Raw genomic sequence first — 15,000 nt, forward strand, 5'->3', positions numbered from 1 at the left:
ATTTTCTACCACAACCTGCAAAGGTTCATGAATTATCAGTCACCTTCAATCAGCCATCTATTGGTATCCCTCATCCACGCCATCACTATATCCTCTCAGACGGTTCTACTACCCGCATCTATCTTTCATACTGTGGTTGGCGGCTCCATAGTACTAATTTGTCTTAATGCACGGAAGTCCGCGCGTTAGCTTTAGCAACAAGTGTTATGACACAGAAATGTTCTTATGTTATAAATGTTGCAACACGGGCTGCTATGACATAGGGCTAGATGACTTGGATGAGGATAAAAACAATGAAAGAGAGGGAGAAAAGGAGAGCAAGAAAGAGTCAAAGAGGGAGGAATAAAAAGAAGGAGAAGAAGGCGCTTTTGTCGATGTGGAAAAGACAGTCCTCGGTGAAACCTTAGCTGTCCATGGCGGCCGCGCAGAAGCTGAGAGAGTCATTAGCGAGGCAGTGGCAGGGAGAGCACAGCCTGGCCTAAGATGCCATCTGCCACGGCTTCACCCGACAAGCACACATTTATGAACCGTTATTAGAAATGGAGAAACACAGCAAAGATGGGAAACAAAAAAGAGAGAGGGAGAGATGAGAAGAGAGAGAGAATATGAGAGATAAAATAGCTAAAAACTATACTTCATATAATGGCAGCTAAACTGCCATTGCTTTCATTACAGTAATTTTTTCCCGCCTTCCCAGAAAAGCCGGTTTAAACTGAACTTAAGCTTAAACTGAGCCATTACACCGAATTAAAGAGAGAGGAAGAGAGCTTCAAAATAAAAGCGAGATTCAAAAACATCCAATGTGACTGATGGAGAGAGAAACTAGGGAGAGGGGAAGAGAGGAAGAAAGAGAGAGATGGAGAGGAGAGGAGAGGAAGAGAGAGAGAGATGGAGAGGGGAGGAGAGGAAGAGAGAGAGAGATGGAGGCCTTAAGTCATAGTTCCGTCCTGAACCACAGCTTGGCCCTACGCTGTAATTACGTCCCACCCATAGGAGAAAAAAAACAGGAAAGAGCCGAGGGAGGAAAACAAAAATGAAGCAGGGATGACAGAGGGGGCAGAGAAGGAGGGAGACAGAGAGAGAGAGAAGGAGAGTGAGAGAGGGCGAGAGAGGGGTAGAAGAAGAGAGAGATGTAAAGGAGAGAAAGAGTGACTGAGATAAAGGCTGGTAGAGGGTGGAGAGAGGGAGAGAGAGGGAGGGAGAGGTAGAGAGAGGGAGAGAGAGAACCAGAATCTTGCAGCATCCTTGAGTACCCGTCACCAGACATCTCTCTCTCTCTCTTTCTCTTTGCAGCACCAGCGCTCCCTGAGTGAGGACAGTGGGAGAGGCGTGTGCGCCCCCGAGGAGAGGAGACCCACACATGACCAGGGTGAGACATCTGTGACACCCAGGCACTGATCAGCACCACTGAGTCGCACGCCTCTCTCTCTCTCCTTCTCTCTTATTTCTCTTTTTCTGTCTCTTTATCATCTTTTTCTTTTTCCTCTCTCATTCTGCCCTAACATGTATCAACACCACAAAACCCTAAAGCGTACCCTTAACCCCTAACCCCTAACCTCTAACCCCTAAACTCCTCACCCGACGTACCTCACTGAAGCAGCTCACTGAAAACAGCTAAATCATTAGCTAAACCTACCTCCAGGAGAAAGTGTTCATAATGGCCATCTTATCAGCTGATAAAGACTTTGTTTGAAATGTGCGGCCCTTGGGTAGCAAGTTATAACTGTAAAGCAATTTATGATTATACACTTGTTAAACATCAACTGAAAGAAACACTCCAACTTTTTTTTTTTACCGCTTTATTCTGTAGTCAACAAACTATGAGACGCCGCAGATGATGTTTGGCCACAATTACTCATTATCACTCCTTCAGTGGTAAACAGAAAAGAGTAGCATTCAGTTAAGACCCTCGTGTAAACATACACATAGAGGCTCGCTCACAAGCACACGCACAGGGTAACTCATCAGCTTATTATCCTTGTAGCCTCCTCTAAGACCTGACCGTGACTCTACCTTTAAGCCTATTAACCATTGTCCGTGTCTGTGTGTGTACGTCTGGAGGTGTGTGTTTGTGTGTGTTCATGTCTGCATGTGCACTCATGTTTGTTTTCGCTTGTGTGTGTGTATTTCTGTGTGTGTGTGTGTGTGTGTGTGTGTGTGTGTGTGTGTGTGTGTGTGTGAGTGTCGGCTGACCTGTGTCACCACTGCTAATCCTTTAACTGGCTTCATTTAAGCATGTCCGCTCCCCGGAGGTGAGGGCCATATGCTTTTACGCCCACCACCTAATCGGTTCCACTGGATTTACATTCCCTCCTGTGTGCGTGTGTGGTGTGTGTGTGTGTTGTGTGTGTGTGTGTGTGTGTGTGAGTTTGACTGTACATATGTCTGAGCACGTGATTATGCATTTCTACACAATTCTCTGTGTTCCCTACTTCCTCCCATGCATGCTGTTGGCTTCCTATTCCCAACACACTGTCAGTTCCATGTCCATGTACTGAGCACTATGAAAATTAAGCAACTTTGCCAATCTTTATTGTGAAACAACATCCACGATGCACACATAATCTATTCTATACATCTCTATTAAAATGTGTACATGTAACATTTGCATTAAGCATACAGCATCAATATGTATTTTTGTGACTTGATTGCTTGTCTGTGAGTCTGTATGTTAGTGTCACTGTACAGTATATCATATGAGTGTGTCATGGAGACGGCTTTGTAACTACAGTTTCCAAAGTGTGCCCAAGCAGAGCATCCCCAGTTTATACTCAAGTATGTGCAGTCACTTGTATGCCCACAAACACACATACACACACATTGCAGTGTACTCATACACACACACACACTCATCCACATCCCACACACACACTCATGCAACCACACACAGTGACAGAGGGAGAGCCCTGAATGGTCAGAGGGAGTGTGAGACTCAGAGTTCCTGATAATTACGTGTCTCTTTATGTAACCAGTGTCACACCACACACACACACACACACACACCACACACACACACACACACACACACACACACACACACACACACACACACACACACACACACACACACACATACTCACCTCCTGCTGTACAAAACTAAATGCATATGCATTAGTTGCCACATAGAAATACAATAACACAATCTGGTCAAACAGTCATCCTTGCCGAATGACCCAAAGCATAACAGACCCTTACGACACACCAATCCAAACGAGGCTGTGAGAAGGGAAAACTAAAGACGGGAGGAAAGAAAAAAGGAGAAAGAAATTAAGGGTTGAGAGAGGAGAGAGAGAAAAAGGGAGAGAGAGAGAGAGATTATGAACCTAACCACACTAACACAAGTTGGTTATTGTGGTCGAGGCCTGGCCAAGTGGATAATACATATGCATACACACACAAACACACACATACACACACACACACACAACACACACACACACACACACACACACACACACACGCATAATGTCTTACCCACACAACCCATTGTTCTGTATTTTCTGGACACATATCCAGTAGATGGCCACAAATGTTCAAATGTATTTTCCCACTGTAGAGTGGCATGGAAATCCACGAGTTGTTAACTTGTTAGGGAGCACCGTGGCCTTGTCCTCTGCTGAGGCTGAGGTCACGCGTCACTGTGGGGCCTCCTGAGGCTGTGGGCTGGGTGTTGCGGAGAGGGCATGCTGTGCACACAGTTCAGCATGCCAGTGTGGCCGTGTGTATGTGGAGCTAAGCAAATGGGAAACCATTCATTGGTTTATATTTAGTGATGCTCATTTCCTTAGTGGGTCATGTGTTTGTGTGTGTGTGTGTGTGTGTTTGTGTGTGTGCATATGTTCATATACATGTGAGTGGCTTTGTAGATGTATGTGTATCTGTGTTTTCTAAGTGTGTGTGAGTGTGTGTTTCTAAGTGTGTGTATGAGTGTGTTTGTGTGTATGCTGTATGTTCTAGAGTTACAGGTAAAAAAGAATATGTGACTGTCAGTACATACTAAGACGTGTTGTTGTTACACATGTTGTGCGTGTGTGCGTGTGTACTTCCCTGTGTGTGTGTAAGAGATTTGTGCGTGTACGTCTGTGTGTGTGTGTGTGTGTGTGTGTGTGTGTGTGTGCGTGCGTGCATTTGAATGCATGCATATTCATTTGTAGGTATGTGAGAATGTACAAAATGGGCTGTGGATGCATCAGAGACATGGCAATCTCCTTTGGTTTACATCTCTTACCAGTGCCAAACCACTGTCTCCGCTGGCTAACCCCTGTGTAGTGTGTGTGTGTGTGTGTGTGTGTGTGTGTGTGTGTGTGTGTGTGTGCATGTGTGTGTGTGTGTGTGTGTGTGTGTGTGTGTGTGTGTATGTGTGTGTGTGTGTGTGTGTGTGTGTGTGTGTGTGTGTGTGTGTGTGTGTGTGTGTGTGCATTTGTCTGCATGTAACTGTGTGTGCATGTCTCTGCATGTCTCTGCGTGTGTGTGTGTCTAACCCCTGTGTAGTGTAGTACACTGGCAGTGAGTTTGAGGGTGTGAGTGTGTGTGTGTGTGTGTGTGTGTGTGTGTGTGTGTGTGTGTGTGTGTGTGTGTGTGTGTGTGTGTGTGTGTGTGTGTGTGTGTGTGTGTGTGTGTGTGTGCTTACTGGTAACGTGGGCCTCCATGACATGGCCATTGCTATTTCTGTCGGGATTCACTGAAGAAGACGTTCATTGTCGGTAAATGTATGTGAGTGTGTGTCTGGTACCGGGTGAGTGTGTGTGTGTGTGTGTGCTTTTTTGTCTCTGAGTCAGATTCTGTGCCTTGTTTGAAACAATAGGCACACTTCAGTCAGGGGAATGGCACATCCGTCTATGTCTCTTTCCCCCCCAGTCTCATTGTGTATGTGTGTGTGTGTGTGTCTCTGTGTGTGTGTCTCTGTGTGTGTGTGTGTGTGTGTTGTGTGTGTGTGTGTGTGTGTGTGTGTGTGTGTGTGTGTGTGTGTGTGTGTGTGCATGTGTGTGTGTGTGTGTGTGAGTGGGTGTGTGTGTGTGGGTGGGTGTGTGGGTGGGTGAGTGGTTGTGCCTGTGTTCTGTCTCTATTTCTCCTCGCTCAGTGTGTGTGAGAGTGTGTGTGCATACGTGTGTGTGTGTGTGAGAGAGAGTGTTGTACGTATACACTCGCGTATGTAGCTCTCTCAGATTGAAAGCACTCTCAAATACACACACTGACAGCAATCACACTTCGCCCACATACAGTGCATGTCAGTCCATCTGCGCTCATCAAATGATTTACCAGAGGAAAAGGGAGAAGGAGAGAGAGAGAGAAACTAAGAGAGAGAGAGAGACGGGGGGGGGGGGCATCTGCCAATAACAAAACAACGCCATTACAGTCAGCTGCTGTTAAAACACCCTGATCAGAGAAAGAAAGAGAGGGGGTGAGAGGAATGGAGGGGTTGGGCAAAGAGGAAGAACGTCAAAGAAAGAAAGAAAGAAAGAGACTCCTGGGGAGAGAACGACAGACAGAACTAATGGTTTGCAAAAGAGGGACAAGATGTCCGATGGCGTGACTGAATGACTCTGTTAATGATTCCAGAGGTTTGGAAAGGACGCAGTCTGGAGTGTGTGTGCCTGCCTGTGTGTGTGTCTGCTGGAGCCTAATGAAGAAACAGCAGTGATCAGCTCTCTCTCTCACACACACACACACACACACACACACACACACACACACACACGCACAAACACACACACGCACAAACACACACACACACACAGAAGTGTGCCTCAGTCCAAGACAACAGGGGCCACCTGTATGTAAATGCGAGGGGATCCTTTTGTTCAGTCAAAAAGGCAACAGATTGCCGAAGTGTGCCGCTATGAGCCAGTATGTGTGTGTCATTATGTGTGTGTGTGTGTGTGTGTGTGTCATTATGTGTGTGTGTCTTGAAACTCAGTGTGATACGTGTATCAGTGGGAGGAGGGCAAATTAAGACATGCTAGTGGGCCTGAGGGTTCATTTGTGTTCTGGTTAACTGATGACTTTTTATGGAGGTCATAGTATTTCAACACCCAAACACACACACACACACACACACACACACACACACACAGAGAGAGAGATGCACACCCAGTTCGTCGTCCCCTTTTTTCCAAATTGTCTTTATTTTCTCAATTTCCCCAATCCATCTCGTGTCAGCCCTGTAATCCGTGTGTTCAACCTCTCCCTCCTCTTTCTTCACCCCCTCATGCACTCTGTCCACCCTGTCTCTCTCTCTTTCTCTCTCTCTCACTCTTTGTTTCTCTCTCTTTCAGCGCGCCTCTCCTTTTTTCCATCCCTCCTTGCACACCCTCTTGCTTCATCCTTTTTCTCCCTCACTGTTTCTGTCTCTCTGTCTCTCTGTGACTTCCCCTTCATGTCTACCACCTAGCCAGAATCTGATTCCATTTTCAATCTATTTAATTATCTATCTATCTAACTATCTATCTACCTATCTATACATTCATTGATCTATCTATATATTCATTGATCTATCTATCTAGCTAGCTTTTTTTATCTATCTTTCTTTCTTTCTTTCTTTCTTTCTTTCTTTCTTTATACCACTTCCCATCTTACCCCTTAAGTGTCACAAAAGTCACAACACCTCTCTCTCTCTCTCTCTCTCTCTCTTTCTCTCTCTCTCTCTGGTAAATAATTCTTTCTCTCTCTCTCTGGTAAATTATTCTCTCTCTCTATCTGTCTCTGCCTCTGTGGTTTGTTTTGGCAGATGCTCCCCATTCTTAATTTAGGGCACATCCCTCTTTCTGTTTTTCTTTCAGCCTCTCCCTGCACCCCTCCTTTCATTCATCTGTCTTTACAGTAACGTGTCTCTTTCCATCCATACTTCACTCTTGGTCACTGTGTGTCTTTCCATCCATACTTCATCTCGGTCACCGTGTTCCGCATTGAAATAGATGGACTGAGAGAGACAGAGAGACAGAGAGAGATTGTGGGTGTAGAGAAGCACTTGCCAACGCTTTTGTTTTTGTTGTTGTTACACTCTTGTTACATAATTATGGGAATGAATCTGTGCTAAGCCACACGCCTGCAACACTGATCTTCCATAGAAACCACCTGCAAAGCCAAAAAACACAAAACACACACACACTCACATTTACACACACACAGTTTCAGAGAGAGAGACGGAGAGAGTATCGTTACACTAATAATTGACACATTCATCAGGTTTTCTTGAGCGCCTTGAGATTTTGTTTGAATTGAATTGAATTGAATTGAATTGAATTGAATTGAATTGAATTGAATTGAATCTCTCCTCTTATACATCCACCTCTAGCACGAGAAATTCCTCTAATTTTGAAGGTAAACTATCGGTGTCTAATATTTTATCTAAGACTGCCCAAATTCGCAGCTTACTTTGGCCACACTGCCTAGCAGCCACTAATCTACTTATGTAATAATTACAGACGATGCCTATAATAACTTCTGTAACTAATGTGTTGTTAAGGCGGCATCATGTAATATTTCACACCGAGCGTTAATGTACCCGGTGTTAATCTGGGCCTGTCGTGTGTAATCCCTGGCTATCGACGGTGACTCTGTGTCACAGCGGTGTGCCCGGCTGATGGTGTGAGGATGATGCCGGATGAATGGGTGGTTCAGTGAGCATGGATCTGTGCCCAGGTCTCCCTGAGCTCCAAGCTACCTGCTACCTATGACGTTTGACGGTACCGGATTAGACCACAATCCTCTGCCAGTCCCACAGATTTACCTACGTCAGCGGGGCAGAGGTGGAGGTGTGTGTGTGTGTGTGTGTGTATGTGTGTGTGTGTGTTTGTGTGTGTGTGTGTGTGAGTGTGTGTGTGTGAGCAGGTGTGTGTGTGTTGTCTAGCTCTCCATGTGATTCATCTGGAGTAGTTGCGATTGCAGGCCGTTATGTAAAAGCCTACATCAACTGCTGCAGAGGGAACTGGACCAAGGCCAATTATGGATCCAAACAATTCATAGGAACATAACATCTAATACACACACAGACTGAAGTACAGTCTCTCAGAAAAGGTGTGACACACTCATGCACATACACACACATACTCTCTGTATCTCTCTCTGTCTCTCTCTCTCACATACACACACAAACACAAACCAACACACACACACACACACACACACACACTCACTAGCAAACACACAGACTGAAGAACAGTCTCACAAAAAGGTGTGACACACTCACTGACAGACACACACTCAAACACACAAACAGACACACACACACACACACACACACACACACAGACACACACTCAAACACACACACACACACACACACACACACACACAGACACACACTCAAACACACACACACACACACACACACACACACTCATACAGAATGCAGACGGATGGAGGGGAGGGATGGAGAGAGCAGGAGAGCTGGAGAGAGAGAGAGGCGTGCGACTCAGTGGTGCTGATCAGTGCCTGGGTGTCACAGATGTCTCACCCTGGTCATGTGTGGGTCTCCTCTCCTCGGGGGCGCACACGCCTCTCCCACTGTCCTCACTCAGGGAGCGCTGGTGCTGCAAAGAGAAAGAGAGAGAGAGAGAGAGAGAGAGAGAGAGAGAAAGAAATAGAGAGAGCGAGAAAGGTAGAGAGAGAAAAGAGAGAGATGCAATGGGATGGAATATTGTACACATTACAGTCATGCCAACAAAGTATATTGAATTGAGACAGAGAAAGAGAGTAGAGAGAGAGACAGAGATAGAGAGAGATGGAGAGCAATAAATATGTTGCAACTTGTTATGTGTGTATCACTCCACTGTGTGTGAGGCCATGCAAAGGTCTCCGCAAAACTTGTTTTGACAACACTGAGGTTCTGTGTCTTGTACTTTCTGTAATTGGTTTCCTGGAAGGATAAAACTTGGTAATCATTTAACTATTTTTTTCCCATTTGAACACAGCATCAACCCAAAAATCAGAGAGAGTTGTTACCTTTGCATATCTCTCTCAGTAAGGTCACACACATTTTACACACATACAAATAGGCACACGTCTGTAGGGCACTTGTGAATAGGCATACACTCTCTGTCTTATTAACTGCAAAGGTGAAAACTGTTCACAACAAGATTCATTTCTGTTGGAAAACAGCCTTTGTACGCACAGACACACATGTACACACAGGGCAAGACACTCAGAGACTGACTAATCGCTGTGTTCAATGGAGTCTCTTAGCGAGTATGTGCTTGTCTGCCCCTGTCTGAAGCCGACGACAGCTACATGCTCTCTCCTCAACTCTCACTCCCGACAGTCATAAATAACACACACACACACACACACAAACCTCACACACACACACACACACACACACACACACACACACACAGACACACACACACACACACACACACACACACACACACACACACACACACACACACACACACACACACACACACACACCTGGATCTCAGGATCAGAGGGGGTAGCGGGCTGGGGGGCTTAAAGTCTATTCTGCCCCAGGGGGACACAGCTCACCTGGGCTAAAGGTGGTGGGAGGAGTGCCTGGAGCTCCCTGGAGGTGTGGCGGGAATGGAAAGGCCCAGGTGACGGTGCGCGGCTGACAATGATGATGTCACAGTCTCGAGTTAAGGTTCAGCAGAGGCTGGAGGCGAGTCTGTATGACTGAATGGCTGAATTGATTAGCAGGAAGTGACAAGTTTATTTTTTTGTTAGAGACTGGCAGGCGGGGGTTTGAAGGGTGAATTTCCAGATAAGTAAATAATAGTGGAAAATAAAACCCCCACTAAAGTGTTACGTAAAGAGGCTTGTTGTGACTTGAAGTCGGAGGTCAGTCAAGGATCGATGTTTACCAGACTCTCCAACAGAATAGGATATTTGAGCTTCTTACTAAAATACTGAACAGAGGAGTGGTTTGAGTGATTGGACTGTGTCTCTCCTGTAAGAGATGGGTCCTATCTATGCGTCTTAATTCTGAAATCAAGTCCGCTCCCTTTTAAGAGACATGGGGCCCTCGGATTTGACCCCTGCCTGTCTCTCTGAAGCCAAAGTTGAGATACCTCATAAATTGCCTTATCAACAACCATCATAAAAAGGTAGATTGGACTAACTGTGGAGTACATAATGCAACAGAAATGAAGCCGATAATCTCTTTATGTACAGAATAAACGGCCCAATCGGAACTTTGTGGCTGGACGTTTTATGGTTTGTTTTCTATTACTTTGTACAAATGAGTCATTGAAATCAGACTTTGTGTGTATTTTTTGCCCTGATGATAACTGATGACAACTGGAATAACATTCACTTTTTTGCCTTGCATTATATTTAAACCAGACTGTCCTCACTAAATTGCTGAGCGACAAAAACAACCACAGAGTGACTCAGGCTGTTATGATTAACCACAAAACGGAATTAGAAACAGCACACAGGGTGATATCAACACCTCAAGTATAGCAACTGTGATAATTTTACCCATGCAAAATGAATAACCATAAAACGAACATGATGTGGGCTGAAGCACTCACATAATCACACAATATATGAATTAGTCCGTATTTATAATTATTGTCTCTTGGGTTGGAAGACCGGTGGGTCAGTGGAACTAAGACCCAGACAGCAGCTCAGCTGGACCTGCAGGTTCCACACCAAAACCACGTCAGATCAGGGGGGGGGGGGGGGGGGGGGGGGCTTAGTGACGAACCTGGGTAAGTTAACACAGAGTAAGTGGTACACCACCTAATAAAATAACCTAATGGCTTTGTTTTGGGGCTAGGGCTCTTCTATTACCAGGTTCACCACTTACTCTGAGTTAACTTACCTCAGTTTATCACTAAACCACCTCCTTTGAATACCCAGGATGAGAACCATTCTGTGCTCTGCAGAGGAGACCCCATGCAGGTGCAGATGGAACTTCTTTTACTTCCTTTTGGGTTCTTGGTTGTTATATTGTCGTGCATATTGTTATTGTGCATCTGAGATTGTCCATACAGTATATTCCATATAGCACAAAATGTTTGGATGGACATATCTTTAGATGACAATGACATTGATAAGTGAAAAAATCTGACCTGGAATTGTATTTTACCAACTTCAAAATGATGAGTGTCTGTAAGTGGAAAATGTTCATACACAAATGGGATATCAATAACAGTGCCACATTTGTCGTTTTGTTGTCTCTGTTTAACTAATGGCGACACACGCCTACATGAACATGTCTGACAGTATCTATTGTCTTTACTCGAGCAACAAAATAACATTAATGTTTTCTGAAAAGGGCGATGTGTCTTTCCATAACGCCTCTGCAATTGGGTGCCTCACGTAATGGGCGTCTCTCTGCTGCTGTCCGTGGCGTGTGATTTGCTTACGGCTACAATGGGCGTGGTCTTCTTCCAGGGGGCATTCCTCAAAACTGAGTGAACGCGCGGAGTGTCTTTAGAACCAGCGTGCTTCTTGTTAAGTTGAACCAGACTGTGAAGTCTCCTCGAGTAATCAAACAAGCAACTGATCTCATTGCTTATATTTACATTGTTTATTTTCGTTCAGTACTAAACATTTTTAGTGTTGAGTATAGCTTGCAAACGCGATTGTTATATTTATTCGTTCTTGCGCTCATTTGCGTAAATCACGTACATCAGTGATGGATTTTCTTTGGTTCGTGTGCTTCTCCTTGACTTTCTGCGCCTGGTGTGTGTCCGCGGAACGGCATAGTGTACTCTGGAATAGCACGAATCCCAAGTGAGTAGCAAATGCATGGACCTATTTATTTGTTTGTGTGTTTGTTTGTTTGTTTGTGTACGTGTGTTTGTTCTTTTGATTCGAGTATGTGATAACTGCAAGTGTGTGTCTCAGGCTTATCAGTGCAGGACTGTCTAGTCTTATTTTAGTGTTATCGGACACTTATCTCAAAACAGCATTCTACAACGCAGCACTTCTCTGACCTGTGTAAAACATAGAATGCAATAGGTTACACGCTCGTCTCCTCATGAAATAACTATATAAACATGTAATGTGGCGCAGGGCTACGCAAAAACGCAATAAAGTTAAAGCGCTATAGTGTCTCGCTCTCTGCAGTTTACAGTAAAGTTGCAGAGAGCACATCGCCTGCTTGTTGTCGTTGCTAGTTGTTGTTATACAACAGTTGCCAACCCTGACGTCTTCGCTTATCTGTTTGTGTCTTTTGTCTAACTCGTTTAACCTGTTAACGAGATTGTAATTATTGCGTTGCGCTCGGAGTACGTAAACAGACACCCATGCAAGAAAGGACAAGCAAGCTCGACCAGGCGGATGGACTGGCGGAAAGGACTAAATATACTTACAGTGGTGTCGCACACTTGCGCGAGGTAATAAATAGACGAGCGTGAGCAGACCTGATAGAATATCAGAATGTTGTGTTCCGTGTAGACCGAAGAACTTGGTTAGAGGAAATCTGTTAACTATGTGGGAGGACTCGCTCAGAAGGAGACTGGGTATCCCTGCGTAGGCATCTGCCGAACTGAACTTTTGTGTGCCATGGCAACTCTGCAAATGTGTGGTGTGTGTGAAAGAGAGGCAGAAAACGAGCGCTCATTAATTTTAATGCGACAAAATGATCTGCATTTTGGGTCAGTTACCACAGTCATGCCATAAAGCCTGTTGAACTGACTTCAGAGAGAGAGAGAGACAGCAGAGAGACAGACAACAGACAGACAGAGACAGATTTCAGGCTTGTGTGTTTTGAGGGTATCTTGAAAAATGAGCACTTAGATGAGATCGATGCGAATGACAGGCACGAGAGCGCAGCCCGGATTTATCGAGCTTTTAGGGGGAAACTAAAGAAAGAGGCTACTACTGTGGACTCCAAAGGCGTAACTTGAAATCCAGAAGCTAGGCTTGACTGGAGTCGTTATTCTGGTCGATTTGATCTGACAAGGTCAAAAGCACCCGCACCTGTTTGCAGATATTTGCTCCTTCTTGTTTCCTGGTAGTTTCATGGACTTTTGGTCACGTATACGGCCTTATCCAGACGCTACGTGCGAGCAACCGAGGTTCAAGGTGCTACCCTCCCTTCACGAGGGCCGTAAATCAGCGTCGGTGACGTTACTTGTTTTTCAGATAGTGGAATATTCTGTAGTAAGGCAGTGGCGCAAGGCGCAAGCGTGAGTCAGTTATTACCGTACGATGTGTGATGAGTCACCAATGACACCTTTGTACAATATCATAATTCAGCTGTCCTGTGTTGGGCAATATCCTATTACCTATAGACCCTATCAGAGGATGAGTGCACACTGAGTCAAGATATGGAAAGTGGGCCAAGTGTGTGTGTGTGTTAGGGGGGGGAGTGTAGTCAGAGTCAGACTAGTGGGAGATATAAATATAAAATAAAAATGACAGGAATATGGAATGGAAAAAGCAATAAGTAGAATAGTGTGTGTGTGTGTGTGTGTGTGTGTGTGTGTGTGTGTGTGTGTGTGTGTGTATTCTGGTTAGCGGACTGGCACTGACACTGAACTTGTGTGTTTATTTTAATCCTGACATGGTTCACATTTGGTCAGAAAGTCAGCTTGCATAACCATAACAAGAAAAATCATAATGTTAACAATAATCCCCCTCATGGCAGCTAAATTTAGTCTAGCTCTCAGACACACACATACACATGGACGCACACACACACACACACACACACACACACACACACACACACACACACACACACACACACACACACAAACACAGAGAGAGAGAAGAGCATGTTGTAAAATTGTGCTTATGTAAGGTATAAAAGGGCAAAAGGTGCAACGTCAGACAGACTCCCACAAATACACCAGAAACACACACACACTTGAATCCTGTCACATTTCTCAGAAGTCTTCCACTGATCTCACTAAATGAAGTTTTGTTCCCATCTGCAAGATCCATGAAATTGTCTCACACACATACACACATAAGCACATCTGTAACAGTGAGTAATAAAAGAATAATCCCATCTGGAGGCCACTGTAATCTGAAGATGTGCGTCTGGTTATTTTTACCGCGCCGTTTCATATTTAAATCCCCTTCTTTTTTTCAATTCCTTCGTTCGCCTACTAATCGCTCTTTCCCAGAATCCCAGGAGAAAAAGAGTGAAAGGCAGTTTGTGCTTATTCATTCGTTCATTTATTCTGGCGTCTTTCTCAGATCTATCCCTTCGCCCTGCTCCATCTGTCTTTATTTTTCTTTCGTTTTTCATCTGTCCATCAATCAACTCATTAATCAATCCCAGATTGGATTAGTAAAGCCTGAAAAGCTGATGTCAGAGTTGTGATGGCATGTAACATGATTAGTGATTGGGGTAATTTCCAGCAGATGGCAAATAATGTCTCAGCACTCCCTCCTCGACACCGAGACATCCACACACAGGTGTTTTCCACACACACACACATTCACCCCCTTCGCTCAAGTGATGTGTCTCAAACAGGTTTTGATATTTTTCTGGAACCACCTGAGCTAGTCAGATGTGTATGTGCTTGTGTGTGCTTGTCCATGTGCGTGTGTATTTCAATAATGGCTTAATCTTTAACGTGTGTCCATATCAAAGTTCATTGAAAGGTTTATTGTGTTTGTGGTGACGTTGAAAGGTGTGGCGTGAGTGTGTGTGTGTGAGTGTGTGTGTGTGTGTGTTCCCTGTGGAGAGGTGCCTGTTGTGTTCTGTCTGTCTCTAAGAACTGTCTGCCCTTTCATATAAGGACCCTGCCAGGCTTGTTTTTGACAAGCTGTTTTTATACTTACTACGTGCCTCTGCTTGCTATGGGCGTGTGTCTATGAATGTGTGTGTGTGTGTGTGTGTGTGTGTGTGTGTGTGTGTGTGTGTGTGTGTGAGTGTGTGCGTGTAGTAGTCTGCTTAAACTTTTTAGAAAGTTTGTTTTATTGTTAACAATTAATGGTGAGACTATCTTCCACCTTCTCACACACCTATGCTCATACATGTGCATGCACACACACACACACACACACACACACACACACACACACACATGCACACAACACACGTTCTCTCCCCCGTAAGTCATGGCATAT

At 44.8% G+C, this 15,000-nt stretch overlaps 1 protein-coding gene across 1 annotated transcript in view; it reads left to right on the top strand.

Moving 5' to 3' along the window:
* Positions 1-11,399: 11,399 nt before the first annotated feature.
* efna1b (ephrin-A1b) overlaps positions 11,400-15,000 on the top strand; it is an 11,924-nt gene continuing 8,323 nt past the window's right edge. The window contains exon 1 of the mRNA XM_012818040.3: positions 11,400-11,703. Within this exon, the coding sequence (XP_012673494.2) occupies positions 11,606-11,703 (98 nt within the window). The 5' untranslated portion in view covers positions 11,400-11,605. The remainder of the gene's footprint in view (positions 11,704-15,000) is intronic.

The sequence above is a fragment of the Clupea harengus genome, chromosome 11 (genome assembly GCF_900700415.2).
Source record: "Clupea harengus chromosome 11, Ch_v2.0.2, whole genome shotgun sequence".
Lineage (NCBI taxonomy): Eukaryota > Metazoa > Chordata > Actinopteri > Clupeiformes > Clupeidae > Clupea > Clupea harengus.